General features: G+C 41.0%; 6 protein-coding genes and 1 long non-coding RNA gene across 7 annotated transcripts; 2 read left to right on the top strand and 5 right to left on the bottom strand.

Moving 5' to 3' along the window:
• Positions 1–165: 165 nt before the first annotated feature.
• LOC134182604 (RING finger protein 151-like) lies at positions 166–1,386 on the bottom strand. Its single transcript, XM_062650028.1, has 2 exons — positions 636–1,386; positions 166–578 (listed from the first exon to the last, which is right to left on the bottom strand). Exons 1-2 carry the CDS (start codon positions 1,381–1,383, stop codon positions 385–387), a joined length of 942 nt encoding a protein of 313 aa, XP_062506012.1. The 5' UTR covers positions 1,384–1,386; the 3' UTR covers positions 166–384.
• A 442-nt stretch (positions 1,387–1,828) lies between these two features.
• On the bottom strand, positions 1,829–2,702 carry LOC134182295 (uncharacterized). The gene is made up of 3 exons (XR_009970309.1): positions 2,364–2,702; positions 2,242–2,301; positions 1,829–2,101 (listed from the first exon to the last, which is right to left on the bottom strand). It is a non-coding gene; the product is annotated as an uncharacterized LOC134182295 (long non-coding RNA).
• Positions 2,573–4,423, top strand: LOC134182294 (uncharacterized). The gene is made up of 6 exons (XM_062649689.1): positions 2,573–2,697; positions 3,551–3,616; positions 3,678–3,763; positions 3,832–3,949; positions 4,017–4,075; positions 4,202–4,423. The coding sequence occupies exons 1-6, from the start codon at positions 2,632–2,634 to the stop codon at positions 4,311–4,313; spliced, it is 507 nt and encodes a 168-aa protein (XP_062505673.1). The 5' UTR covers positions 2,573–2,631; the 3' UTR covers positions 4,314–4,423.
• A 678-nt stretch (positions 4,424–5,101) lies between these two features.
• On the top strand, positions 5,102–8,759 carry LOC134182170 (cilia- and flagella-associated protein 107-like). The gene is made up of 4 exons (XM_062649538.1): positions 5,102–5,298; positions 5,400–5,513; positions 5,739–5,969; positions 8,346–8,759. Exons 1-4 carry the CDS (start codon positions 5,179–5,181, stop codon positions 8,592–8,594), a joined length of 714 nt encoding a protein of 237 aa, XP_062505522.1. The 5' UTR covers positions 5,102–5,178; the 3' UTR covers positions 8,595–8,759.
• LOC134182169 (uncharacterized) lies at positions 6,108–7,482 on the bottom strand. The gene has a single exon (XM_062649537.1). It carries the CDS (start codon positions 7,408–7,410, stop codon positions 6,235–6,237), a length of 1,176 nt encoding a protein of 391 aa, XP_062505521.1. The 5' UTR covers positions 7,411–7,482; the 3' UTR covers positions 6,108–6,234.
• On the bottom strand, positions 8,757–17,441 carry LOC134182168 (activating signal cointegrator 1 complex subunit 2-like). The gene is made up of 20 exons (XM_062649535.1): positions 17,329–17,441; positions 16,949–17,110; positions 16,242–16,300; positions 16,059–16,167; positions 15,235–15,404; positions 15,125–15,167; positions 15,003–15,067; positions 14,144–14,269; positions 13,994–14,071; positions 13,302–13,406; positions 13,174–13,245; positions 12,618–12,692; positions 12,429–12,561; positions 11,865–12,008; positions 11,629–11,732; positions 11,012–11,173; positions 9,819–9,915; positions 9,681–9,763; positions 9,526–9,607; positions 8,757–9,038 (listed from the first exon to the last, which is right to left on the bottom strand). The coding sequence occupies exons 1-20, from the start codon at positions 17,434–17,436 to the stop codon at positions 8,784–8,786; spliced, it is 2,232 nt and encodes a 743-aa protein (XP_062505519.1). The 5' UTR covers positions 17,437–17,441; the 3' UTR covers positions 8,757–8,783.
• Positions 17,442–18,314: 873 nt separating this feature from the next.
• On the bottom strand, positions 18,315–22,171 carry LOC134182621 (uncharacterized). The gene is made up of 5 exons (XM_062650053.1): positions 22,127–22,171; positions 21,973–22,045; positions 21,856–21,903; positions 18,919–18,979; positions 18,315–18,846 (listed from the first exon to the last, which is right to left on the bottom strand). The coding sequence occupies exons 2-5, from the start codon at positions 22,042–22,044 to the stop codon at positions 18,491–18,493; spliced, it is 537 nt and encodes a 178-aa protein (XP_062506037.1). The 5' UTR covers position 22,045; positions 22,127–22,171; the 3' UTR covers positions 18,315–18,490.
• Between the last annotated feature and the right edge of the window lie 4,756 nt (positions 22,172–26,927).

Genomic DNA, 26,927 nt, shown 5'->3' with positions numbered 1-26,927 from the left:
ACTTCAGTCTAACGAATACTGTAAACACATTTCTAGCTCTCCCCTTCCCTGCCCTGGGCCCTCATGGCCAACTTGAAGAATAAGCAAAGTCCACTTGCCATGAAACTGTCTAGATAGCTCTATGTGTTTATATGTACTTTGATCGATCCTAAAGCCCCTTCCCTCTGCATGGCTAATAACAGTAAACTCCTGCTCACCTCTAGACACTATATAACAGCTAAATTTGATCACTAATATCTGTTGTTCTCTATAGGGTAGTAAAAGCTAAGATATGTACAACTAGATCTACTGATTTACCAATTTGCCAAGCTGTACAAGCTAGATACACAACAAGATCCAATTAACACCTCACTCCATACCATAGACTATTTACTGCGGCGCCTGCTATCTAATGGATGGCAGAGTGAGAAGGTTTGTTCTAGTATTGCCATTTCTCTGTTCTCCTTCATTGGCTTGTAATCCAGCACCGCTGCCAGAAGCATTTCTTGACGCATGCCGGGTGTCTTGTATACGTGGTGTCATAGCAGGAGAGCGCGATGGAGTAGTAGCCGGTGAGCGCGACAAAGACATTCTGCTTGCTACAAAACCAAACAAACCATAGTACTCTAGAGGTAGTCTTCAATAGCAATACATACTGTTGTATCTTATTGACATGTGAGTGTGAAGAGGAGCAAGACGAGGTAGAGACGAGGTGCGAGACTTCTTCGTGTCTTTTGTCGTTTCTTCCTTTATTCTGGCCACCTGATCAAATAATTCCCGAATTGCGATAGATTGATCTTGTGACTCTTTCTCCAGATTTACTCGCAATTCTTTCTCCTTCCGCAAAGATCTGTCCATCCTAGTAAAATCTCTCACTAGAGCGTCCAGCCGTTCACTCACAGTTTCCAGTTCGTGTTTAAGAGCACCAACACAACTGTGTTTCTTCTCCAAGCGAGCAGATACGTAGAGACCGCATCCTTGCTCACATCGAAACATGCGATGCTCGCACGTTTCTAGATGTTCACGTAAGAGCCTCCTTGCAACTTTCTTTGAACATGGACGGTTAGGACAAGCAACATGAACAAACTCACAACTCTGCGAATGGGCGTGGCGACGATTTAGTTCCATGACCGACGAGCAACCGTCACTCGAGCGCTCGCAGCGAACTCTCAGACGATAGAGCTTCTCTCTCCATATGCGATGTAAAAATCTAAGGTGCGAACGATTGACTGCCGTCCTGCAAGTCGGGCAAGTGTCGTGATCTTGCAGCCATTGAGCAATGCAATCGTGGCAGAAAGCGTGCTGACACGAAGTCTCACGAGGATCCTCCAATACTTCCTGACAAATCGGACAAATACAGTCCGAATGCGGTTCGTCAACGAGAAGTTGGCGGCTAATCCCCATGGCTAGAGTGGAATGGACCTCCTTGAACAGGGTCACAAGACATCACGTGAAGTGGGTAAACACCACATACCAGACTTAAGGATAGAGACACCCGTGCCACGTAACAACAACTAACGCCGGATCAACAACTAACCCAGCCTATAGCTAAGGGTGCATTTCTTTTACCTAATCCAGTTAATCCAGACTAGATGGATTAGCTAATCCAGCTCATCCAGCTAATCCAGCCAATACGCGGATTAGAGGATTAGCTAATCCATCTAATCTGGATTAGCTGGAGTAGGTAAAAGAAATGCACCCTAAGTAATCTAGCATTGACAAGAAGAACCTGTCATAGGAAACAACTTTTTAAACACATAATTATACACTTGTGGGCAAATAACATAAAAATTTACAACATATCAGCTAATCAGAACTCAAATAGTATTGATATATACGCAAAAATTGTCTTTCAAGACCAATCAAGATGCAATGACTGAACTTGTGTGAATAATTCTTTGAATGTAACAAAATACAGATTCCAAGCAATAAACTGACAAACTACAGAAATGCATTCAATGGTATCTAAGCCCATATGTAGGACACTGAGACACATCTCATTACATCAGTCTTTATAAGTTTAGTTTAAATGCAGTAAAACTCCATTGACTTTTTTGACCTCAAACTGAGAAGTCATTGAAACTTGTCAGCATTGCTACATCTTAACAACTGAGTGGATCACCTATTAAAACAAATATAATTTTAGTCATCACTAGTACAGTAAATAAACAAACACTGTACATACATCATCCCACAGCAAAATGCAAAATTAAAAAAATTAAAAACACAATTCTAGTTGCAACTAAATGTTCAGTTAGATACCTGTCTCACATTGTCCTGTCACGAACCTTTAGATTTGCTAAATACTTGACGAAATCTAGCCTTCACATTGAAAGTCGTCACTCAATGACAAGATCACGTGATCTAATAATATAATATTTTACCCGGTTCCTTTTGCCGCGATCACCGATTCCAAAGTTAAACAACAAAAACAGATTAAAACAAATGCCCCACGAAAGGTACACGCTAATTGCTGGAAGCTTTCCGTAGGCGCCAAGACGCATACCGGAGAAGCCTCGGACTACTAATGCAGCGCTTTATACCATATCCCGTATGTTGGCGCATTGTACATTCATTACATGATGAATGGCTGCTCCTGCATCCGTTGAGGACGTTGATGAAGATTTAGATGTGTTGCAGACAACTGAAGACATGAGCTCATCGTTTTGGGATTCTTGGTTCAAAGAGGAGCCTAACGATTCCTGCCTGCCTTCATTGGTTAGACTTGCTGTAGACCTTGCAGGCCTGCTGTAGACCTATTATCATGTCTTATTAGTTACTCTCAATCAATTGCTCGCTGCAGCTTAGAAAAACAGGCAGACGAACGGATAGACAGACGAACGGACAGACAGACGAATGGACAGACAGACTGACAGATACGAAGACGCTCTAGAGCGATTTGGTTCAAGTCCTACGTAGAAACAAACAGCCAAACTTACACAAACAATAGAAAGTACAAAAACAAACAAACAATAAACAAAACAAATGTGAGTAACATGCATTAGATGGTATTCTTGCTTTTGTAATATAAAAGTACATACTGAATATTTCTATTTTATCTTTATATTGAAATTTCCCACCTTAAGTAGGAAACTTATATATTTATGTATTAATAATTAATTAAGTTTAGAATATGTATGAAGTAGTGGATAAAATTGACACAATTTGAGTTTGAAGATATGGAGTTTGAACTCAAATTGTGTTGATAGTTAGACTTATAAAGTGATCAGATCAGGAGTGGTGTGCGATCAGTACCAATGGTTGCAACTAATTAAGTAACTTTGTTAATTAAATATGGTGGCTTTGGTGGTGCTTTGATGTTTATTTAATACGTTATGTATAGGCTATAGCTATAGAAGTCTAATGGGCTAAGAACATCTACACAAACAGACAGACAACAACAGCAACAACTCACTGATACATGCTCAGAGTAATACTGTATGTAAGCTAGAGCAGATGCATATGTAAGGCATGTGCACATGCAGACATTACTGTACTTACTTAAGGATATATATGTAATTGGGTGACATGATTAATAGGTTTACTTGTGTAATTATCCGTATGTTTTTAGAGCAGGAAACAAAGAGTCGTGGGATTCCTTACCTTGCTGTTTGCTGGAGGTGCCTGCTTTGGCCTTGTGAGTTACCATTGTGCTTGTCATTTGTGTTGCATGACAGATAACGTTTACTCTTATGCAGTCGTTTCTCTTGCTGCCTATTCTTGTGTTAAGAGTTCGCAAGTTTGTGGCATTGTTTACTCTGGGCTCAGTTTTGACATTGGGAAGGTGACCAATCAATAGCAGCAAGTATTGTCAACTTATTTCTTAATGCTGTACGTTTGTTATTATTGCAGCTTTTCCTTGCTATGGGGTCCTGTTAGTCACATGAAGCATCTCTTCTCACCTCAACGCTTGCCCTTCACTGCTGCTTATCTTAGCAGCATGGCTTTGACTTTGTATTCTGCTCTTGTGGTTAGATGTCACGAGTCACCATAATGCCGTCTTCATCTTTATTAATTGTGTGTTTGTCTTTTGACAGCGTCGGAGCACTATACTGACATTGCTATTTGCGATATGTGAAGTTGCAGCTTTGTTGTGGTACAGTAGCTGACCATGGTAGTCATTGTGCATCAGCTTTCAGTTAAAGCTTAGCACAAAGGCTATATATACACCTGGGCACAAATATTTATTTATTTATTTATAATTATTTCTCTTGTGTGTTAGGTATACTGTTAGCTACATACCTGGTGGTGTCACAGGCTTGAAATTTTTGTCTAAGTTATGTGGGAAGGTGACATCAAAGTCGGTCGAGAAAGGATTGTCTGGTGTTGTATAGATTGTGTTATATCAGAAATTGTATTTTGTAATCTTGACTGTCTTATTAATTCATTCTGTCTTATTAATTCATTCTGTTTGCAAATGAATCAAAGCAAGTTGATTTGTCAATTGTGTCTCTCAACATTGATATTAGCTAGTGTGCATTAGCTAATGGTAGAGAGCATGCAAACGTGTGTATAGTTATTATTAGTATACCCAGTTGTACGGATATGGAACAACATATTAATAACAAACTATAGCTACCCTGATAACTATAGATCTAGAAGGTGGCATGAAATGAGTTTTCTTTCTATTTCTGAAGTCCCAAGTTGATCTTGCACCATTCGATCATTACATCAAGATACAATAAGATTGTGTGGTTAGCATACTCTACATCTTGACTCTTTTAGTAAATCTCTCTGCTCAACCTTTGTTTGCAATATCACACTCAACAAAAATAGTCCTAAACGAAATGTTCAGAATTTGACAAACTTGTGCTCATGCATGTGTTTTGAACACCAAGAGTCAACTTTCCTGACAGTATAAAAAAATTACAAAGTCAAATGTTTCTGAATTACTTAACTGTTCATGATCAGTAGGAGTAGCGCTAGATAACAGATATCTATAGTCGTCAAGCAGCCAGGCCTTCTACTGTGTGTGTGTGTGTGTGTGTGTGTGTGTGTGTGTGTGTGTGTGTGTGTGTGTGTGTGTGTGTGTGTGTGTGTGTGTGTGTGTGTGTGTGTGTGTGTGTGTAGTAATATATTACTATACTTTTCTAGTAATAAGGAAACAAAACAAATGACAGTTGACTTATTCCTTGTTCACTGAGGCATTTCATGTAGCGCGCGTTGGTTTCGTTTCCACGACGACTGCGTCAACAGCACATGGAGGATTTGTCGGCGTATCTCGAAGACAAAGACAAGTGGCATGCACCTGGCTGGCGCAACGAACAGCGCTACTCCAATGGCGTTCTAATCGGCAACTGGTCTGAAGAAAGGCACGAGGTAAGTTGAGGATGCTGCATGGGACTGTGTTTGCATGTCTACACTGCACTCACTACAACTTGATATTGTTTACTGACCTTTGAATTGTTTGTTGTTGCTAGTTTAAGAAGGGCAGCTGTGTGTCTGACAGTACACATCGTACAGATTTCACTGACATCGGGCGACATACACGACCTGACGTCACGATCAGACGTAATGCTCTGGCTAGGAATGACGTAAGCAATGATTAGAGGCTTGACTTTCACGCACGCACGCACACACACACACACACACACACACACACACACACACACACACACACACACACACACCCCTAGAAAACGAGCTGGGAATTCAAGCCTTAATGCAATCATCTGCTCTGGTACATCCTGTTGAGACATGCTGCAGCTTTGCAGTTGCTTGTGCTCAAGTAGATAATAGTAATGGAGTTCTGTTGTTAGGGATTGGGACGTCAGCATTTGTTTACCCATCATGGCAACAGCTACTCCAGTAACATGGTGACTCTATATCATGATGTGTTCAACAACGCATCGCAGGGAAACTCCGAATCAGCACAGCTGAGAACTAATCTCAGACAATGGGATAGGACTAAAGTTTCATGGCAGCCGGAACCGATTGATCAGCGAGTTACGCGACGTCCCTACAGATATGGGCTGTACGAACGGCTGCAGGTAATTAACACAAACTACAGTAGACACATGATGGGAGGGATGTGAAGGCAGGAAGCCAACAAGCAGCACAGGAAGACAAACACAGACAGACAGACAGACAGAAACACAAATAGACAGACAGACAGAAACACAAATACACAGACAGACAGACAGACAGACAGACAGACAGACAGACAGACAGAATCAAGTTTATTGTCAACAATCTTCACTACTACAAACAGTTATTGTTAAAATGAAATGTTCTACTTGTAGTCCGAGACTATTGCTAATGAGTAAAACACTGAATGTCTCTATCTACTCCCAAAACACTGTCATCTCCTAATGAGCGCACAGAAAGCCTTGACGGCTTCCGCAAAATCACTCTGCTGTTGCATTTTTGAAGAGTAATAGACAGTCTTTTCCTCCAGAAGGTTTTAAACTCTACCGCAATTCTTCTTCCATCAAAGCCTCTCGCCTTCTTCCCCAGTTCATTCATCAGCTCGTCAGCCTTTAAGCCCCATCTGCCGAAGTGTTCAAAGACGAGTGGGACAACTATAGGCTTCGATCCATCCGCAAGCGATTCCTCTGAGTATTTTTTTGACTTTGCTGCCTCTCGTTTAGCTGCTGCATGGCCACCTTCTCTGGCTGCACCTTTAATAATGTCTTTGCTCCAAGGGTGAGCTATCGAAACATCACATTCTTTTGTGATCCCAGTGTCAGTGTCGTAAAGCGTGATGTCAGGCCGGTTTTCGTTGTCTACAAATCGCTGTCTCGGTTCTATTTGATGGGGAATGAGTAAATCGCTTAGGCAATCACTCCATGCAGACACTATGGAGTTATGCGTCCACACAGGTCCACCTCCATATTTACATGTCAAAAGGTGGTAGCCCTCGCGATCCAGCTCAGTTCCACAGTCACACGTCTTAAGCAGCCGGCTGAAAGGCAAACCAGCACCCAACCTCATACAAGACGCTACACGAAATTCATTCGGCTTCAGTGCGTTCTTGTCTGAAGTTGGTATTACCTCTAGCCATGCTCCAGCTCCTTTTCCGTGTAAGGACCTGATCCTTGCAACATGTCTCTCTGAGTTCATGCTTTTGATAACTTCTTCTGATCGTTTATGAGAAGCGTCTACCGTCAGGCGATGTTGCAATTTTCTAGGGTATTCTGTCATCTGCTCTAAGGTGTGAAACTGCTCGTCATCATCTGCACCCGACTTGGGTGGTAGTTTTGCCACCAATGTACGAATAAGTTGTCCTGTATTGCTACCTTCAATAAACCGTTCTAAACGATCTTTCAGAGGTGGAAATCTCAATGGCAGTTCTTTCAAAGAGTGTGCCCATGACGCCAGAAATGCTAGGTGAGCCATCTTCTGAGTTGATGATAAGCCAAATCCGCCGAACCCGACCTTCAGAGTGGCCTGGCTCCATCCGGTGTCATCCAATTCGTTCAAACCAACCATGTCAGTGAAAGTAGCCCTTGTAAGGTGGTCATGACAAACAGCTGCATGCAGTAACCTGTCAGGTGGCACAGTCCTAGCCAAAAAATTCAGCCAGACAGACAGACAGACAGACAAACTGAAGAATTTAAACTGGACTCTAGCAGCACCCAGTTTTTCAGCCATTAGTTGGCTGAAAGATGGGTATTAGCATAATTTTTAGCTGCTATGTGTAAACATATGTGTATTTTCATGTAGCTTGCAAACTTTACCTTTTGCTGATATGTAGTATAGTTTGATGTTTGAAATATATGTATTGACAGACAGACAGGCAGACAGACCAGACAGACAGTGGACTCATAAAATTGTGATTAGTAGCGACGTATGATAGTTTGATGTTGGAAAATATGTAAAAGACAGACAGACAGACAGACAGACAGACAGACAGACAAGGACTTTATGTCCTTAGAATCTTATAGAACTTGAAATCTGTATGGACTCGTAATTAGCCTTTATTTGCTATTGTACCATAGTTCATGTTTGAAAATATACTACCATTGACAGACAGACAGACAGACAGACAGACAGACAGAATTGTACGGAAACTGTCACGTATTTTATCTATGAGTTCTAATGTAAAGAACTATCATATTCAGTTTGCGTACATTAGTTTGTGAGGTGTATTGACCCTATTGGGTCTCTGGAACATTTTAAATAGTTTTGGTTGTAATAGCATTCATTTATGAAAATATATGAAAAAGACACAAACAGATAGACCAACAGATAGACCGACTGACAAACAGACAGAAAAACAAATAGACAGACAGACAGACAGACACACAGACAAACCTCCAAAGAGCCCATTATAAGGCTACACACAAATAGATGGTACTAAACAAATAGTATAAATACTAAATAAATGATTATAATCTCATTAATTGCTTCATTACTGCTCTCAGGCAAAATGGAAGAAACAAGCTGAATTGGAAGAGAAAGGAGATTATCAAACTAGCTATGGTCTCACATATCACACACATGACAGAAAGTCACTGGTCACTAGCCACTACGCATCCCCTCGACAACTCTCCACTCATCTTCATCCTCACCGACTCAACAAGGATTTGCAACTACGTAGTTCTGTATCTATACCCAAGCCAGAACATGTACCTAATCTCTCACTCACAGAACCGGCACCCATCTCTATCTGACAGAATGGGAACGTCTGTGTGCCCATCAAGCTCAGTAATAACTCTCTAAACTGTAATAGATGAGGTAATATTTAGAGAGAAATGAGATGTCATTTACTTACTTGAATAGACTCTATTTAATTCTTCTCACTGATAGTAATAAACTGTTATGTTTGTGTGGATCTACGTACAGCCGTTTGGTATTGCAATTTATCGTGAAAATCCCATTCCTTTGCTGTGTTTCTTTTGTGCTGCCATTTTACGGCTGTGATTGGAAAAAGAGCCCTTGTGTTTTTCCTTGTAGGCTCTCTCTCTTTGTTCTTGGCCTGACGATGACAGTCCAGTGCTTTTGCCTTTACGTTGGCTGGAACCAGCATTGCTATGGTGTGTTCTGCCTTGTGGATGCTGTTGCTTTTGCTGTTGTTGCTGTTTCTGCTGGTCCTGTTTCTCACTTTCAGAGGATGCCTGATATGGAATCGTGTTATCAGCATAAATACATTATATTTTGCAACACACACACACACATGCACACACACACACACACATGCACACGTGCACACACACACACACACACACACACACACACACACACACATGCACGCACACACACACACACACACACACACACACACACACACACACACACATGCACGCACACACACACACACACACACACACACACACACACACACACACACACACACACACACACACATGCACACACACCACACACACACACACACACACACACACACACACACACACACACACACACACACACACACACACACACACACACACACACACACACACACACACACATGCACACACACACACACACACATGCACACACACACACCATGCACATGCTCACTAACGCAAGAACTCGTGCATGCACATGTGTACTGCTGCATGCACGCATGCCTCAGTCAAAAACAATTAAATTCTTGACCTTGACCGGACCCTGCTCCTGCTCTGTCTCTTCATCATCAGACTCATCCACATAACGAAAGAGTGGGACTTTTTCATTTAATCTAGCAACAGTGTGAAAACACCAAATTAACAAAAAGATACTTTATAACAAACCAGGTTGTTGCATTAGCTTACCTTCTAACAACGAGATCAGATGTTTCAGTTGCTGTCATATTTGGAGCAGCAGATGTTGAATCGTATGTATCATCATATTCATCCTAAAAACCTCATCACAACTATTGTTATATGTGACACAAGTCCTCATATACTCACATCATATTCATCATACAAAGTGTCCACGTAACGATGACGTATTGATGTCACTAGTGATTTATCATCAAGAAGTTTGAGAGCATCAGATTCACGATCTCTATAACAAATTTCAGATACAAAACTAATGATCAGTTTACATGTCTATCTAATTGTTGGCCTGTCTCTGTCTTTTGTTTGTCATTTCTTCATGTGCCATCACCCATGCTATAGTCTAACTGCATGCTCGTATTCCTATTTACAGATAAATGCCGTAAAAAGTTACTGTATGGTTAGAGAAAACAAGACTCTAGTAATTCAAGATATCTACACCCACATGTGTTTTTGTTTGTTTGTTTGTTTGTTTGTTAGAAATAACTGGAGATACAACATTCTTCCACATGCACATCCGTTCTCCAACAAACCAGTAATGTCAAATCATCTCTAAAAAGCAGTTGAGTTTGGCAGCCCATAGTGACTGACTTCCGTGAACACAAAACTTCTCATACGCATATTACACAAAAACGCTCTTGCAGAATTGACAAAGAGCCTAAAGACTTCCCAATGACTTGTCATGCCAGTTTGACTGCATAATTTGGTGAATGAAATAAACAACTGTAAAAGAGTCCACTCCAACATGTAGCCTACAACACGTTACAGTATTCAATACTGCAGTCACAGTTAGCAGGCGCAGATACAGAATTTTTCAAAAGAGGTCCAGTTGTATCATTAGCCACGCCCATAGCAGCGACATCTGTATGTGACCTACAGAACCAGCAAACTCACTTCAATCTGTATTAGGGTTAAGTTTCTGGCATATTCATTAGATAATTATAGGCATATAAGTTTAGAATTGAACGAATTAATCATCCATCAAAACACTAAGGTACATTCGCTCTAATTAATAACACAACAAACAAGATTCAGTTAGTATTTCGGCTGTGGTGGGTGTGTCATTGAAGAGGAGGGAGTCCCCCCAACCCCAGGACCCCTCCCCTCTATCCGCCTATGGTTAGAATGTAACTCTTCTAAGTTAATCTTCTACTAGAGTGATAGTTTATAGTTTCAGAACTGTAAAGTGTTGTCGTGTTTGCTATTAATGACTCACAATCAATAAAACCAGCACTTGCTGTTCACGATGTCCACAAGTAAGACCACAACCACAACTGACTGTCTACTCAACCAACACAATGCTCAGACAAAAACCCAAATCCTACCGTTCCTTAAACATGACACGAGATAAATTGATACTATCGTGTTGAAATACATCCATCTCATCATTGTCATAAACATTGCGTCTTGTAGACAACATGTTCCTCTGAGGACTCTTCACAACCTTCTTTTCTTCTTTTGATAATCGTTCTACAGCACGAGGAGCCCTAGAGTCAAGTATATATACAACTTTAACTGTGAACTACCTTACATATACAAGAATAGGCAGTTAGAAATATGATGAAACAAATTAACAATCAAGTGACACTACATACACATTACACAAGCAAGCACACAAATAGGACTGCTTACACAGAAGGATTGACAAAAGGTCATGATTAGCATACAGGAACCAGGCACGACGGCACGAGAGGGTCTGGTACGAGGATAACGTACACTACCAGTTCTGTCTGTTCTATTTTACAGGCAAACAAGCCAAGTAGTACATTTCTATGTGATGTGATTGACATTCTATTTCGGTGTTTTCTGTGCATGTCTAGTAGCTCTAGAGCATAAAATTTATGCTTATCGTTCAGTCACTCACAGAGACATCAAGAACAGGCTGATGTTTGCAATGACAAGCAACATACAATAATTATTTTCAACAGGTAAATCAACACACCTTTGCAATTGTTGATCTAAACTCTGTAACCTAATAGATAGTTTGCCTTCCAGCAAAGCATCAATAGTGCATTCTGGGTCCCACGAGAACTCCTCAAGGCAAGTCTAAACAATCAAAGAGTAAAATTAAAGCCACATCGCTTGCTGTCTTCATTGGATGCCCTTACTAATGTGTACATCAAAGACGATGTTAAATCAAGAGTTTTACAGCATAAGACATTAAATAAACAAAATCACCTCAATAAAGCCGGTGCCTAAATGAGGCAAAAGTTCTTGAACTTGACTGATCATTACGTTGATCTCAACCTCTGATGGAACAGCTGCCATTGCTGTTGCTGCTGCTGCTGTGGTAGTCACACTTGCTGAAACGCTGACTTCTTTCTACACACAAAACAAAGCAATCACAAACCAACTGGTTCCAATATTTCATATCAACAGCAGCAAATGCATGCTTGACGAATTACCAGGTATTATCATTATCCACAAGCATGTTACAAAGCATAAGATGTCCATAGTCCAGAACATGCAGATGTCATTCATTAGATCCTCGTCACTAGTCATGCTTCAATAATTTTGTCATAAAATCATAACAGCAACACAAAGACCACGGCCTAATTGAAAACAGCCTGCATACAGATTACGGCAACTACCAAGTGCAAATTACTCCTCCTCACATAACTGACACGTTCTGACTACTACTATTCTTGTCTACTATCGCCATGTACGTATTTACATACTTAATCTGATCAGGTAAATACAATAATCTACCTCCTTTTACACAATTATCCAACTGAGCCTTACCAAGATTTGTAAATCAGCATCTTGCCCCACAGCAGAAGTAACTGCCCAACTAGAAGATTTCCCAGCAACTTCATGACTTGTGAGACCAAGACTTTGAATACTTTGCTGTAAATATTCAACCTGTTCCATATCACTTAACAGCAGACAAATACCAGCACAATCAAAAAGCTATTTCAAACTACCACACACTTGTGCAACACGTGTGTTTTCAGAAACTGCAGTTGTTCAACTACTGGATAGAGTTTGTCATAATGAGAAACAAAACTGGAACAGGAAAAAAATCATTACAAAAACACATTGTTGCACTTGTCTCATACATGTAACAAACACAAGCACAACAAACTACGAAAGTATCTACTATAACGTGAAATAAACTGCAGAGCTTATACTATGTTCACACTAGCAACTTCAGAGCTGATCATAATTTTCTCCAAGATTGACATATTACTTTACTTTACTACAAATATTTGATAAAGGCCTTGTTTTGATGCTAATTTGGTCATGTAGATCCAATTTCTACTATACTACCTGGCATAGTTCTGAAGTCTCTATGATGTGAACAGGGCATTAATTTCTACAACTAAAGTTACATGTTTACATAGAACAATAACTAGAGAAAGATTCTCTTATTCATTAATTAATGACAAATGATCCCAAACTCAAACTTACAAAACAGTGTGCTAATTAAGTTTCACACTATAACAGTCAACATTCTGAGCATATTAACTGGTTTTCACATTCCAACCTTTGAGATGACAACAGCAATGAAATTACACTGAACACTTCTTCCTTCAGTTTTACCTGCACTTCAACTGACCTGACATCCCAAATTATTCAACAAGTTATTGATACTGTATTCATATCCGTACTTACAACTGATCTTTTGCCTGAGACAAGAGGCATATATGAAAGAGATGATAGAACACTTCCACCATGCTTCTCTTTGCTCTAGAGAGAGATCTTTTTAGTCCACCCAACCTGCAAACACATGTATTGTTAGTTCTTTATGAAGTTGGTGTGATGTACGTGGCTGTATAGCTCACAATACATCAGTTAACACATAGTTGAAGTGTCTCCAAATATGTGATGTAATATTATGGCCACACACTCAGTAATACACAAAATTAACATTCTTAACATGTAATAGCAACTTCATGCCCAGTGATACCACACACACACACACACACACACACACACACACACACACACACACACACACACACACACACACACACACACACACACACACACACACACACACACACACACACACACACACACGCACACATGCACACACGTAGGCAAGCACGCAGGCACGCACGCACGCACGCACACAAACGCATGCACACACACACACACACACACACACACACACGTGCACCAAATGTACATGCGTGTGCATGTGCGCGCGTGTATGCGTGCGTGTGTGCATGTGTGTGTGTGTGTGTGTGTGTGTGTGTGTGTGTGTGTGTGTGTGTGTGTGTGTGTGTGTGTGTGTGTGTGTGTGTGTGTGTGTGTGTGTGTGTGTGTGTGTGTGTGTGTGTAACTGACAGTCATCCACTTACACAGATACTGAACTTTGACATCTGCTGAAAAGCAAAACTTCCAATGAAGGTACCACAGCTTCATACAACTCAACAATTCTAGACAGATACACAAGAAAGAACAGTATTAGAAAATGTGTATCTTACACTGAACAATAAAGCAATTCTCACTCTCTGGTAAAGCCAGCACTATAAAAGACTTGTGCTGATGGATTGTAAACATACATGAATGCCAAAAGTGTACGTCCAATATCAATCACATAGTCACAAATTTCAGCTATATGAATTAGGTCACCACTACACACATTATGACATATAACACCAAATTATATACATGACAACAAGTGTGTGTGTGTGTGTGTGTGTGTGTGTGTGTGTGTGTGTGTGTGTGTGTGTGTGTGTGTGTGTGTGTGTGTGTGTGTGTGTGTGTGTTACTTCTGTTTACATGAACTTCTGACTGTCTGTCTGTCTGTTAATTAATTCAGCTTGTCTTGATATAAAACGGTCAGTTGGTTAGTTGGCCCAGTACATCTAATCTGTTGAATTATCAATGCAACAGTTGATGTAGCGGAAGTTGCTTAATTGGGTCAACGGTTAAATTTGGGTAGGAAGTTAGAATGAGCTAGCTTGCCTGGGGAAAATCAAAGTCTAATATATAAAATTGCCACTAAATGTATGCAACACTTCAAAGCAATGGCAGTCAATAACGCACCCAATCATGCAGCCTGGACTGAAGTAGAAAATCCTAAGTGCTCCAAAGAAAGTACAACTACGTAGCAGCAACAGCACACAAAGAGAGTGTGTCAGAAAAAATCTCACAATTTTTGCACCTATTTCAATCAACCAGCCACAACCACAGTAAACCAGCAAATTTTCAAAGCAAAAATACACATCCATATCAGAACTATTACAAGACAAGCTTGTTAAGCAATTAAGTAGTTTGCTGTAGTCTGTAGATGATGAATGAAATATTAGTCTATTACATTTACACTTGGGACTAATGTGGTCCAACTAAGCAGTTTTCACAAACCTCTTTCCTTGTCTCTGGCTTGGATCTCGTTCATTGAGAACTCGCTCTTTCAGCTTACCAAAAACCTAAGCCAATGTTCAACACCAAATGCAACAAGCACTACAACACTAATGCTTTCCCACCAGCAAAATTCCTTGAGCAGAATGCTCTAAATCATCTGTATATCTAAAATAGAATGTCATCATTAATTAAGCAGTTCTAGCTACTCAGACACATCACACATTGCATATACTTTGGCTGCTTCATAAAGACATTAGTCAACATCTTTGTCAGCAGTTGAGTGTTTGCATGTTGAGCTTCTTTTCCTCCATATAAAATACACAGATCCATCATTTTGGGAATGTCAAGTAGAAAGTTTTCATATAAAATGTCACCAAACGCTTCATCAGAAAGAAAGTCATCCTGTCATATATACATGTATAAAGACTTTGCAAGTAAGAACACTCAAATAACACACTGAAAAAGTAACGTAGCCTTAGCAAGTTTGCAATTCAATTCAATTGTAAGATTCCCATATTCACCTAAAATCTCTTCGGACTCAATTGGTAAGGCATTTAGTATAGAGGCTAAAATCTGATGACTAGCTGAACAAATTTGTACGAGTGTACTTTGGGCTTTTACTGTAGTCTAAATATTCGTATGACTACAGAAATAAGATGTTTTCCTTCTTGCAGCTGTCCAAGCTTCTAAACTACCCCATATTAATAGTCTGCAGCAAGCACATTAATTTCAGTCCACTGCTCTCTCAACCGAATGTCTGCGATCAGAAGTTCCAAAGAGAACTCGACAGAAAAGTCAATCCAGGCTAAAGCACTGTGAACCTACTATTGTAGCTTAACATTCATTTTAATGTTATGCAATAACATTTCAAAAATTAATTTATCAGCTGAGAAAGCAAACAAATAGAAAAACAGTCAGAAATACATTTTCAAACAAAATTATCAACAGACAGAAAACCATTAGCAATCACACAAACAGATAACATGGCATAACTAGAATCAGTGAGATCCAATAGTAAAGATCCAGTAGCTAAGCACTTCATACATCTACTGTAACCTGGTTCTCCCTGTTTGTTGTCATTCTTAGAAACACCATAAACACACGTCTATGAACACTCTCGTGCACAGCCTGCACATGAGACGGTAACGATAAGCTAGGCCATGATCTGCAACAACATTAGAGCAGATGCCAGTGAAGAATATGCATAATTTGATACCACTATAAATAAACATAAACAACCTTGGTGCAGCTAACAGATAGGAGTCAAGGAAAGACTTGAGTGAGTCATCAAATATAACCTACAGTATACCAAAGAGGATACGTTTGTCAAATCTACTGCAGACAACATAAACTGACACAACATAATACTGCAACATAATACAACAGACTAATGCAATAATACAACAGAATATCGTATATTATCATACAGTACAAACAAAACAAATTGATACAACATAATACAACAAACTAATGCAATAATATAAACAGATATTGTACATACAGTACATATAACACAAATTTGAATTATTACAATAACCATTGAAACAACATACAACCTTGTAATAACCCTTCGCTCATTGCTATTGTAATGCTACAGTCTGTTAATTCCTATTTCCCATTTTTGTGAAATGACAAAAGAGAAGCTAGCACTTTACGTAGTATGTCTTACTGTCATTAGTCTCGTGTGGACAGACATTCAGAGCAAGAGAGGAGAGCGGACAGGCGAGAAGGGGAGGGAGAGGGGAGAGGAAGGGGAGAGGGGAGAGGAAGGGGAGAGGGGAGAGTGTAGAGGGGAGAGTGTAGAGGGAGAGTGTAGAGGGAGAGGGGAGACTTCTTCAACTTGATCCCCTCTCACGATCCAAAGGTCTGGCAACGTGAGACTACGCACTGCCATACGCAAACTATTTGTTCACCTAAGTGACTAAATATTGTAGATTGACACTTACCTGACACCAAAATTGGCTGTATTTCTGACTGAGTAGCCACTTAAGATCTTCATTAATAAGATTCAGCTCCTCACTCCATTCATCAATACTTGTCTCATCCGCAACATCACTAGGAGGTGGACGATAGCACAAGAATTCCACTGTCGATATCAAATTTGGGTGCTAATCCCAATACAAGACAGTTAATTAATTAGTCTACTAGGTATAAACCTCAAAAAACCAACACAAATTATAAAGTAGTTTTTACGCAAGTACTACATATGTACAATAATAATATATTATAATTATGCGATGCAGTGTCAATAAAATGTAATATTAATGTTACAGTCACACAAAGTCTGACGTCACCGATGTCAAAAGGTCTAGATCTAGTAGGCTACCAATTCCGGCATGTCTTCCACCACTCCTGTCTTGGGATTTTTACGAACAGAGTGACGCTCGTCTAGCGGCCACCTCTCCTGCGAGCCAGAGCCTTTCAGAGACATCATTACAAAATTTCCAAGTTCCCGGATATATCTACATGGGACTCGGACGTCAACTGCCCTAGCCGCAACAGTTTTTCTATCGTTTTTTCTCCGTACTTCGGAGTTCTCGAAACTTTACAAACAGCTGAGACAATCAAAATGTCACAATTTCAAGAGGGTCTCGCTACGACATCATGCAAATGTACAAACAAACCTGAAATGTCACATTGGAAAATACAAAGATTCGATTATTATTAGAAAGAAGCACTACAGTGTTCAACCATTGGCTGTTGTTTACCTTGAATCTAATCTATACAGTAGTACCGTTTACATAGAGCTGATCATGAAAATATACCATGCACGCAGGCAAAGACAGTAGAAGACAAATCACTTGCAATGAGGAGTCATAATTCCTGCAGATATATTCTAGCACCAGCGATAACAATGAGCGCATCCCTTGCATTCATTCCAATTATTAATTGTCTGTTGGTCGCTTGATCCGGCCGGCCACAGCCAGGGGCGTACCGTGGCATGGGCTAAATGGGCTATAGCCCCCCCAGTTTTTGTGGGCGTTTCCCATTTTGTCAGGTGAAAACTAGCGTTACGTAGCTTTTTGTAAACGTGCGCGTCTGTTTACAGTCTGGATGTTCGAGGCCGAGCATGCGTGTCTCACACTAGGCTGCAGACATCGGTTTCCGTGATCAACACTACTTCACTGACACTAATACAATTTTTGTCAAAGGGGCGTGTCAGTGTTCGGGTATTTCAGCCCCCCCAATTCCAATGGCCACGGTACGCCCCTGCCACAGCGATTACTGAACCCTGCATGGCGTATGTGCGCCTCGGGTAAATAATTACTAATTAATCTAACAAATGTTGTGCAACTTGGTTCTTGCTTGCAACATATATTTCATAAGCTGTAGGTTGCCGTTTTTGTCTAGGACAAGACATGCACCATCTTCAAACAAGACATCTACACATTACATTGACTAGCAGAATCATGCAATCACTTGCAGCTACAATCAACAAAACATTTATGTCTAAGTGGCAACCGTTCATTGTCAACGTTTGGACGTCTTCACCCAGATCGGCGAATAACACCGAAGATGGTACGAGGCTTGGTGAAGTAGTACTTTGCAGTTCCCTGATTTCGTGCTACCACAGTCACTTCATCGAATTCGTACAAATAGACATCCACTCCAGTATAGAATGATTGTCGATCACCTCCTGTTGCCTGATTATTTGCAGTGATGGCAACTGATTCATTATTAACCATAATTCCATGACCACACCATTGCCTGGCATCACAGAACACTTGAGCGTAGACATGGTACATCCCTTCCATAGGAACCTCTAGAGCACCATCACTGTACTCCATTCCATTCATAACATAAGACGGACTCTCAATTCCCCCCCAGTGGGTCAGCGTTGTACCTGCAAACAGTATATATACACTACCAATTAATCTACTAAACAGCATATTACATATATAACAAAACTACATACCACTGCTCAGGTTGACTTCGACGTCAGCACCATACAAAAGACCAGCAGGCTGCGCAAAGACCTAAAACATAATCATTATTGTGGAAACTATAACTGGCTTTCCATTGATCGTTTTACTAACTTGCAAGTTTACATGCTATTCAGCGTATTATAACAAATTCAGATTTACTTCAGATGTTCACAGCAAAAGGGACACACAATCAAATGTCCGCATGGTTCATATCATCAGTGTACTAGCTAAACACGCGAAATCGCTCACTGAGAATATAATTTGTAAGGACTGCATACATGTACTGTAGTGGACCGCCCCTTGTATACGTGAGTGTATTCACTGGGCCGTATTGTATAGGTATGCAAATGCAGTCTAGTCTCTCTACACAGCAGTGGAGTGATGTACACTGATGTCAGGAGTGCATTGATCTTCCAGTGGCGGAAAGCGTGTAGAGAGACTCAAAAGAAAACGAGAGAAGCCATAGAATAGAGTATACGCTGCATGTTTAGTGACTACGTCAGATGGTGAAGGGCAAATAAGTGCTGACGACGGTTCTCTCTCGAACCCTGTGGCAGCACTATAGCAGCAGTTCTCCAACACAGTGTGCCTTTGCACCAAAGCTCAAGTTGGGTGGTGGGTGACCTTCAACAGCCATAGAGCAACTGGGATTTGTACGAGATTGTTTCTAGACTGGCAGAACAGACTGAGTGACGCATATGTATATAAACAGGGTAGTGACATACGTTATGTGTACATATGATATCGGCCCTGATGCGCTAGAGATCTAAAATACTCTTCCGTTTGCGTCGATCAGAAGAGGACACAACAAGAATTGAAGTACTCGATCTAATGGAAGCATGCTGTGTTAAGCTAATCCGTCTAATCCGCGTATTGGCTGGTTTAGCTGGATGAGCTGGATTAGCTCATCCATCTAATCTGGAATAGCTGGATTAGGTAAAAGAAACGCACCCTAAAACCCTGGGCCATCCAAAATTTCGTTCTCAGAACGCAATCCTTGGGAGACCTTTTACTTTCAAGCGTCCAAACTAGACAAGAAATCACCAACCACGTTGAGGGACCAAAGGCGACGTTCGTGTTTCCGACACTAGAAGAAGGACAGCCTGATCGCAGACAGGACGTCGACGTAGTACTTCAGCAGATCAGTGCATCCTGCAAACCCAGGCACAACACCGTCGAGAAACACAGGTTCTGATCTCAAAACCACGCGGAAGGTGAAAGGGTAGATCAGTGGCCATGGATTACCGAGTTGATGATACAAGCACATTGTGTAAATTCGGCGACTAGTGTGATCTCCTCATACGTGCTAAGATTGTGTTTGGCATCCGCGATATGAACGCAGGAAGGAGAGGCCATCTACGAGAATCGGACCTTACTGTTACTTTGAAGAAAGCATTGAATACCGAAGCAACATAAAAAGCAGGTGTAAGCTCTAAACAAAGAGGTAACAAAGGTGTCTATAGGCGCCTGGTACATCTTATCATGAACCCTCTGGTCATATCTGTGGAGCTGCAACATCATCCTTTGAAGACTTGGTGGTGCTATCATCTATGTCAATCGGTTTTCAGTATCGCCTCCAATGGTTGGTCTAAAATGAGTCCTACAAACTTCAGAACGCGCACTTTTTTGCAAGCGAGGTTTACTGAAAGACAACGCGACGGAGTCCTAATAACTTTCGCAAAAGACCGAGAGACCGACTTCTAGGAAAAGTTTCTAAAAGGCTTCTTTTAGTAAATTAAGTAAGGCTTCTTTTAGAAAGTTAAAGGTTTCTGTTAGTAGGTTAACGTTAACCTATAGGAGACATAGCGTCTGGTTTTCAGATTAAGTTGATAAATTGGTTTAAAACTAAGTTAGAGGCTAGTGTCAACGCGCCCACTGACAACAGTTATACAGTGTACCGTTTATATGTCCACTAGAGTCTCAATTTTGGTCTCGAGTACGGTCTTTACTAATGTACCTGAAAGACCAGCATTGTCAAAAGTTTCCCTAGTGAAATAAACCCACTATACTACTATTACTGTTAACTTACAAACAATGCAATTAGAGAAAGTTGATTGAAGTAGGTCATATCTCCTCTAAATAGACACTATGAACCAAACATAATTGAATAAGGAGAAACGAGAGCTTCCCTAAAACGACCCCTCAGCTGCATATTTCTGTACGCTGACTTAATGCTAGAACAAACTTTGTCTACACTAATCTGAGCAATGCTTTCGCTAACTTTGGCTTTGGGCCAATGCCGTTCAAGTCCGTCTTGGCGTCTGTAATCAGAGCATTGTCTTACATCCTCTGTAGGATAAGGCCTCCCAGATCGGCTTCCGTAGGTGCCAAAAACGCCACTAGAAGAACGAGAAATTGGGCTATCACTTCAACAACACAATTCGACGCATCGATGTACTTCGTCTTGCGACTTTGTATTCTCTCAATGCACCAATAATGACTCCACGGCACAAACAGCTGCCGACGGCGTGACTCACATACGGATTGGAATGTGGGCAAATAGCCACCAAATGACCTCGAATCGGATTCGAAACAATGTCATAAGTATATTTTGGACATAGCGATCTCTATAACGTTGCTTTTGAACTTTGCACAACAGCAACAGGTGTTTTATTCATACAAGAACCCAACCCACTGGTCTCTTATTTCTTGCCTAGTAGGTAGTAAGGCGTGGCAGGCATAAGTCAAGCCGTAGCAGCATTAGTAAGGGATGGCGGAAATCAGCGTGTCCTTGTAAAATTTAGCTAAGACGTGGCGGGCCGCCACGTCTTGAGATGCATGGGGAGATTCAGAACACTGCATGATACAGGTACACCCTCCGTTCTTCATTACTTTGTACTTGGATTGTGCACAACTATATACGTGTAGCTCTGCACTTGTTGTATATAAATACATGTACGTACAAGCATTGTGTACAGTAAACTTACATATCCAGTCTGACGAGCAGAAGAAGACACCTTGACATAGTCAGAATTCTAATCAAACAAAAGTGTGAAACTGGTAAATTGATGAGAAGAACGGATATTGTAAACACACTAGCTGACCTTCTGCATGTGTCCCAAGACAGTCACCATCATCAGACAGTAGAAGACAATGAAAACACTACGCATATCCATCCTACAAGAATTCAGAAACAACAAATAGCTATACGACAGCTAAACGCACAACACATGCAAAATTGCAACTCAAGCAAATCACCTCTTTCAACTTTTACCAGAAAAAAAGAATGATTCTGCACTGAAGTCGAAAATTATGTGATTGAAGTAATGCTAGTCTCGTATATATATAGCCAAACCTTAATTAGAACTACGCTTACGGATGTCAAAAAGGGTCTGGTAAATACCCATCCATTTTCTCGTTCTCGCTTCTCAAGTTTTGTGGAGTTACACACCTAAAGTCCATCCACACTAACTACTCCTTCAGAAAACCCTGACTAAGGTCTGACAGCAAAGTCTTAAAGACAAGCTAGACAAACATCATGTATAGAGGTCCTGGCCTTGGGTTCTTAGCTTGTTTGCATTTCAGATAGGCTTTCTAGGGTTAGTCTTATCTTGTTTGCATTTCAGATAGGCTTTCTAGGGTTAGCCTTCTTGTTTGCATTTCAGATAGACTTGCCCCCAACTTGTTACTCAATTAGCTTATCGATAAATAAGTAGCGTGCTATATGGCTTACCAGAACAAGTAAGCGGGGTTATCACCCAAGGAGAAGTGTAAGTCATACCATGGTCGACCAGTCACAAGCCTACAGTACAGTATTTAGATGGTGTATACTAATATATGACTTACTGCACAGCAAGTGTGCAGTAAGTTACTTCCGTTAATATTGCACTCTCGCTTATCATATTTTACTAGAAGTGGCAACAATTTAGTGGGTAATAGCTCGCCCTTGGCGCTGGTAAAAGCCATAGAACATGTTAATGATATAATAACCTACTGCAATACCTAGTATAGTTACAGGCACATGGCCCCTAGCATATAGGTAAAGTTATGAAAGGCATCATAAGCAAACCACAACAACTTTACAAGGCAAATGAGAAAGGAGAAATGTTGTCGCAGTCAGCAGACAAACATGCCACCTTGAGACTAAACAATTAACCCAAGGCGTGCATGCGGTCCGGTCACAATCAGGTAACAGTTCGACGACCGACCTGACAGATGTGGCAGGTCCATGTGGGCGGTATTATCTACTTGAAGTTATCTGCGTACGTCCACCGTTACCATGGTTGTATGTGAAGCAAATGCCACCAATTATCCCATGTTGTTGATGCGTGGAGTTTCTACCAAATGCGCCGTCCCTGATAAAAAAATCACTTTTGTTATAATGTTGGCTTGGTATTTCATAGCAGTATGCATGTGTACGTATGTACTCTACTGTGTTTTTCGTAGCTATTGATTCGAAGCTATTTGGAATAGCCGTAATTAATTTGTTGCTAGACAAACACGGGTGCTTCATTGTTTTGGGGTCTCAACCCAAAGTTACAACACAAAGTAGTTCCATCAATAAATCGTTATATAACTTTACTCACTCTTCGAAAATTCAGGCTATACCTACACTTCTTGGGAAACATGAGAGGTGTGCCAAGCCCAAACAATTGCGTCCCTAAACAGTTAATTAATTTTCTAGTAAGTGCTGGCCAGCTATTTGTGCAGCTAAAGGCAGCGGCTGAGGGTTTAGCACTTTATTGTTTCTTCATTAAAACTGTCGCCCAACGGGGTATACTGCATGACTACATGACAGTCTACTGGAACCCTCATTAGGTAAGGGAACGTGCCCTTAACTGATTTGGTTGTCACACTTGTTCCAAGAGCAATACCATTTCTTTCCCTTTCACCGTTTTTTTATCACACTCGCCAGCAGCTGCTGTAATAAACTGTGCTGGTAGTCCGTCGGCCAACACCAGAAAGCGACAAGTTGCGTAGCCCCCCAAACCCGGGGAAGTTTTCGTAGTTGCAATCGCCGAAGAGAAACCATGCGAGTGCATTTGCGATTGTTTGCCATCTTGAAACGGGGCCGTTTCTGAGTAACAAGAACAACTAGATTGACTGAGGCCACGCCCACGCAAATTCGCAGCAACAGCGAACCGAGAGTAAGAGACGAACGTGGTTCCATGCATAAGCTCCGTATACACTAGCTATATCACGCGAAGGCTTCAACTAGTGCAGCTGTCTTTTCTAGAGCTAGAGGTAATGAAGTGCGGTCTCCAGCTAGTATTTCTCACATTGCCAGTAGTTCTGTTGATGAAAGAAAACTCCTACACTGTTGTTACACTTGTTCTGCTGCATTTGACTGCCTTGCAACAGTAACGTGACCCTGGGCGTTTGGGAAGACAGTAAATACCTCACAAGTCGTGACAAACTCCCGGATGTACGGCACGTACTTGTAATACTAACTATCTAGACGTTAGTACAAGTGTACAATAATTAACATAAGACCATCGAAAACTGGTCGTAAGCGTTACTGACATAAATTGCCTAAATTTACGGCTGTACTAAATCGCTCAGAGTCATTTTAGTCACTAGCTAGTGGACTAATGATTTCATAGAGAACCTACACATAATTAATTAATAACCAATGAAATGTAAAGAGCCACCTACTCATCATGTTTATCACTAGAGTTTGCATCAAAATTATCAGCTGCAAACTCATTCGCAGATGCTATAGTGGAAGCAGCCTGAAAAACTTCACGCGGAATAGGGTTTTCACAATTGTCGAATTGGCACACATCTGTACATGGCAAGCAGCTTCGCTGGCAAGAGCAGCGCTTAGCTAATTAGAGCTGCACCCAGATTTTACAGCTGCAACTGATCAGTTTCAAAACGTCAACAGGTGCCGGTGGCTTCGTTGTCCATTCAATAGTTGCCTCATTGTCATCACCAATCTGCCAACCTTGATTGTGGAAAGATGGTATATCAGGATTAGCTTCCATTGCACGTCGCCATACACCAGCCTGATAATTTGCTTGCTTGATATGTATCTTCAGAGCGTCTTGGGTAGGAGGAAGCTGTGCTGCACAAAATAAGGAATACCTCACAGTATTAATGTCGGTGGCGACGTCATGGTAACCGTAGATCTTATAATTACAAACGTAAGGTTGACATTTCTTAAACAAAACATCCATGTTACTGTCAAAGCTTCTGGCCTTAAATGCAGGTCTTGGTCGTCTTCATATTCTTCTGTTTGTATGTTCAGTTTGCCTTCGTCATGCAACGATAGAGCTACTTTTCTCAGAAGAATCTCTTGGGGCACAGTAGCAGACGTGACCAGTTCCGATTCCGTTACAGTTTGTGGATTTGCAAAGAATATTATGCGACTCTGCTATTAAACTACTTTCAAAGATGCTAACATCTCGGCTGCACTGAAGTTTGTCTAAAGCCTTTTTGTTCGTGTATGCTTGGCAGCATTGTCTGTGATAAGCTCCTATCGGTTTCGATTCATCTGTGCAAGAATTCTGAGGAACCGTAAAGACGTCGTCTAGGGAAATGCTTGCTGCATGTTGCAACGTTCTCCAACTGGTTTGTGTAAGAGCCGTGAGAGGACCGGTAATATCATGACAAATATGGCATAGGCAGTGCTCAGAGTCAATTTTTGCTATCTTTGCTCTCTGCAAAGACATCTGATGATATTCAAAACAAAACTGCGAAATGATTTTGAATTTGAGATCTGCCAAGGTCAACAATAATGCAACAATAAATCTCTGACGTTCGGTTTGGTATTAGACTTCGATCACGGTACCGGAAGTAGTCATTACGCCCCCGCATCACAATTCTTTACACGAGGTTACGTAAATAAACGCAGATCATCGTCTGTTTGGCGTGTTACTTGTTTCCCACACGTTCAGAAAATAATTTGGACTCTTATGAAGGCAGCCAAATGACAAAGCGACGAGGTCATGAGGCCACGTGTCTGAGACTTGAGGTTGGACAAGAGTACTACAGAAAGACCGTTGATTTCCATTCGTAGGAGAACAGCAGACATCGTTTCATAGTCCACAACAAGGTAGCTGTGCAGCGCTTTCATTCTACGTGATGCTTGCTTGCCGGGACATCTTTGGTACGGCTTTCTATTTGCTTACAGTTTGTTCTACTGCTGCCGCAATAGAAGTTGAACTGCTAATGAGCAATCTGGTTTAGTTTAGGTCTCTAGAAAAGTTGACAGACGCACAACTCAAAACGTTTCGTCATCGCGTGTCATGTGATCACGTGTGATATTATATCGTAAGCTATTTGGCTAATGCTGCGAGCTAACATGTTCACAATGGATGCATTATGCCTCAGTAGTTTGCATGATGTGCTTTTACCCATTTGGAGTGCTCTGTCGACAACAGAGTTACCAAGCTCGGTCTACTGACGTGTGTGCCACGCCCCTAAATTTTGTTGTTGACGTGCTGCTACCTAACGGCCCCGGTATGGAGAGGCAAACAAGTGCAGTTGGACTTCTGTCATACTACTTTATCTTTTAGAGTTATCAAAACTTCCCCGGGCTTGGGGGGGCTACGCAACTTCATAAAGAAGCGTCTTTTGGGGGGTTGGCCGACGGACTATGGGGCAATAAATATTGCTCTGGAACGCGGGTGATATGGAAGTGGTAAACGGTGTCTTTGACAATGACTATTAGTTTAGTCACTATACAGTCATCAGATATCTGATAATCAAGTATCTAATGACTGTATGAAGACTAACTGGCTTCTAGTTGTTGTCAAAGACACTGTCAGTGATACTGTTTGTGCATGCCATAGAGCTCCATTATTGATTAAACTGTGATAGGATGGTATCACTAAAATTATAAAATGTCTGGCATGTCACATGATACCAGAAGTAGCTCTATTTATTTAGGCCTATTATAAGGCGCCAAAAGTTTGGCTTACCAACTTGATAATTGACTTCCACTTTGGCTGCATCAATTATCTCGTTGACAAGCCCTCAGGCTTCAATATCTGTTGACAAGCCCTCAAGCTTAGGGGTCACTAACAACACATCCCTACAACTATGCTCTAACTAT

The sequence above is a fragment of the Corticium candelabrum genome, chromosome 7 (assembly GCF_963422355.1).
Source record: "Corticium candelabrum chromosome 7, ooCorCand1.1, whole genome shotgun sequence".
Taxonomy (NCBI): domain Eukaryota; kingdom Metazoa; phylum Porifera; class Homoscleromorpha; order Homosclerophorida; family Plakinidae; genus Corticium; species Corticium candelabrum.
This window is presented reverse-complemented; position numbering and strand designations above follow the sequence as displayed.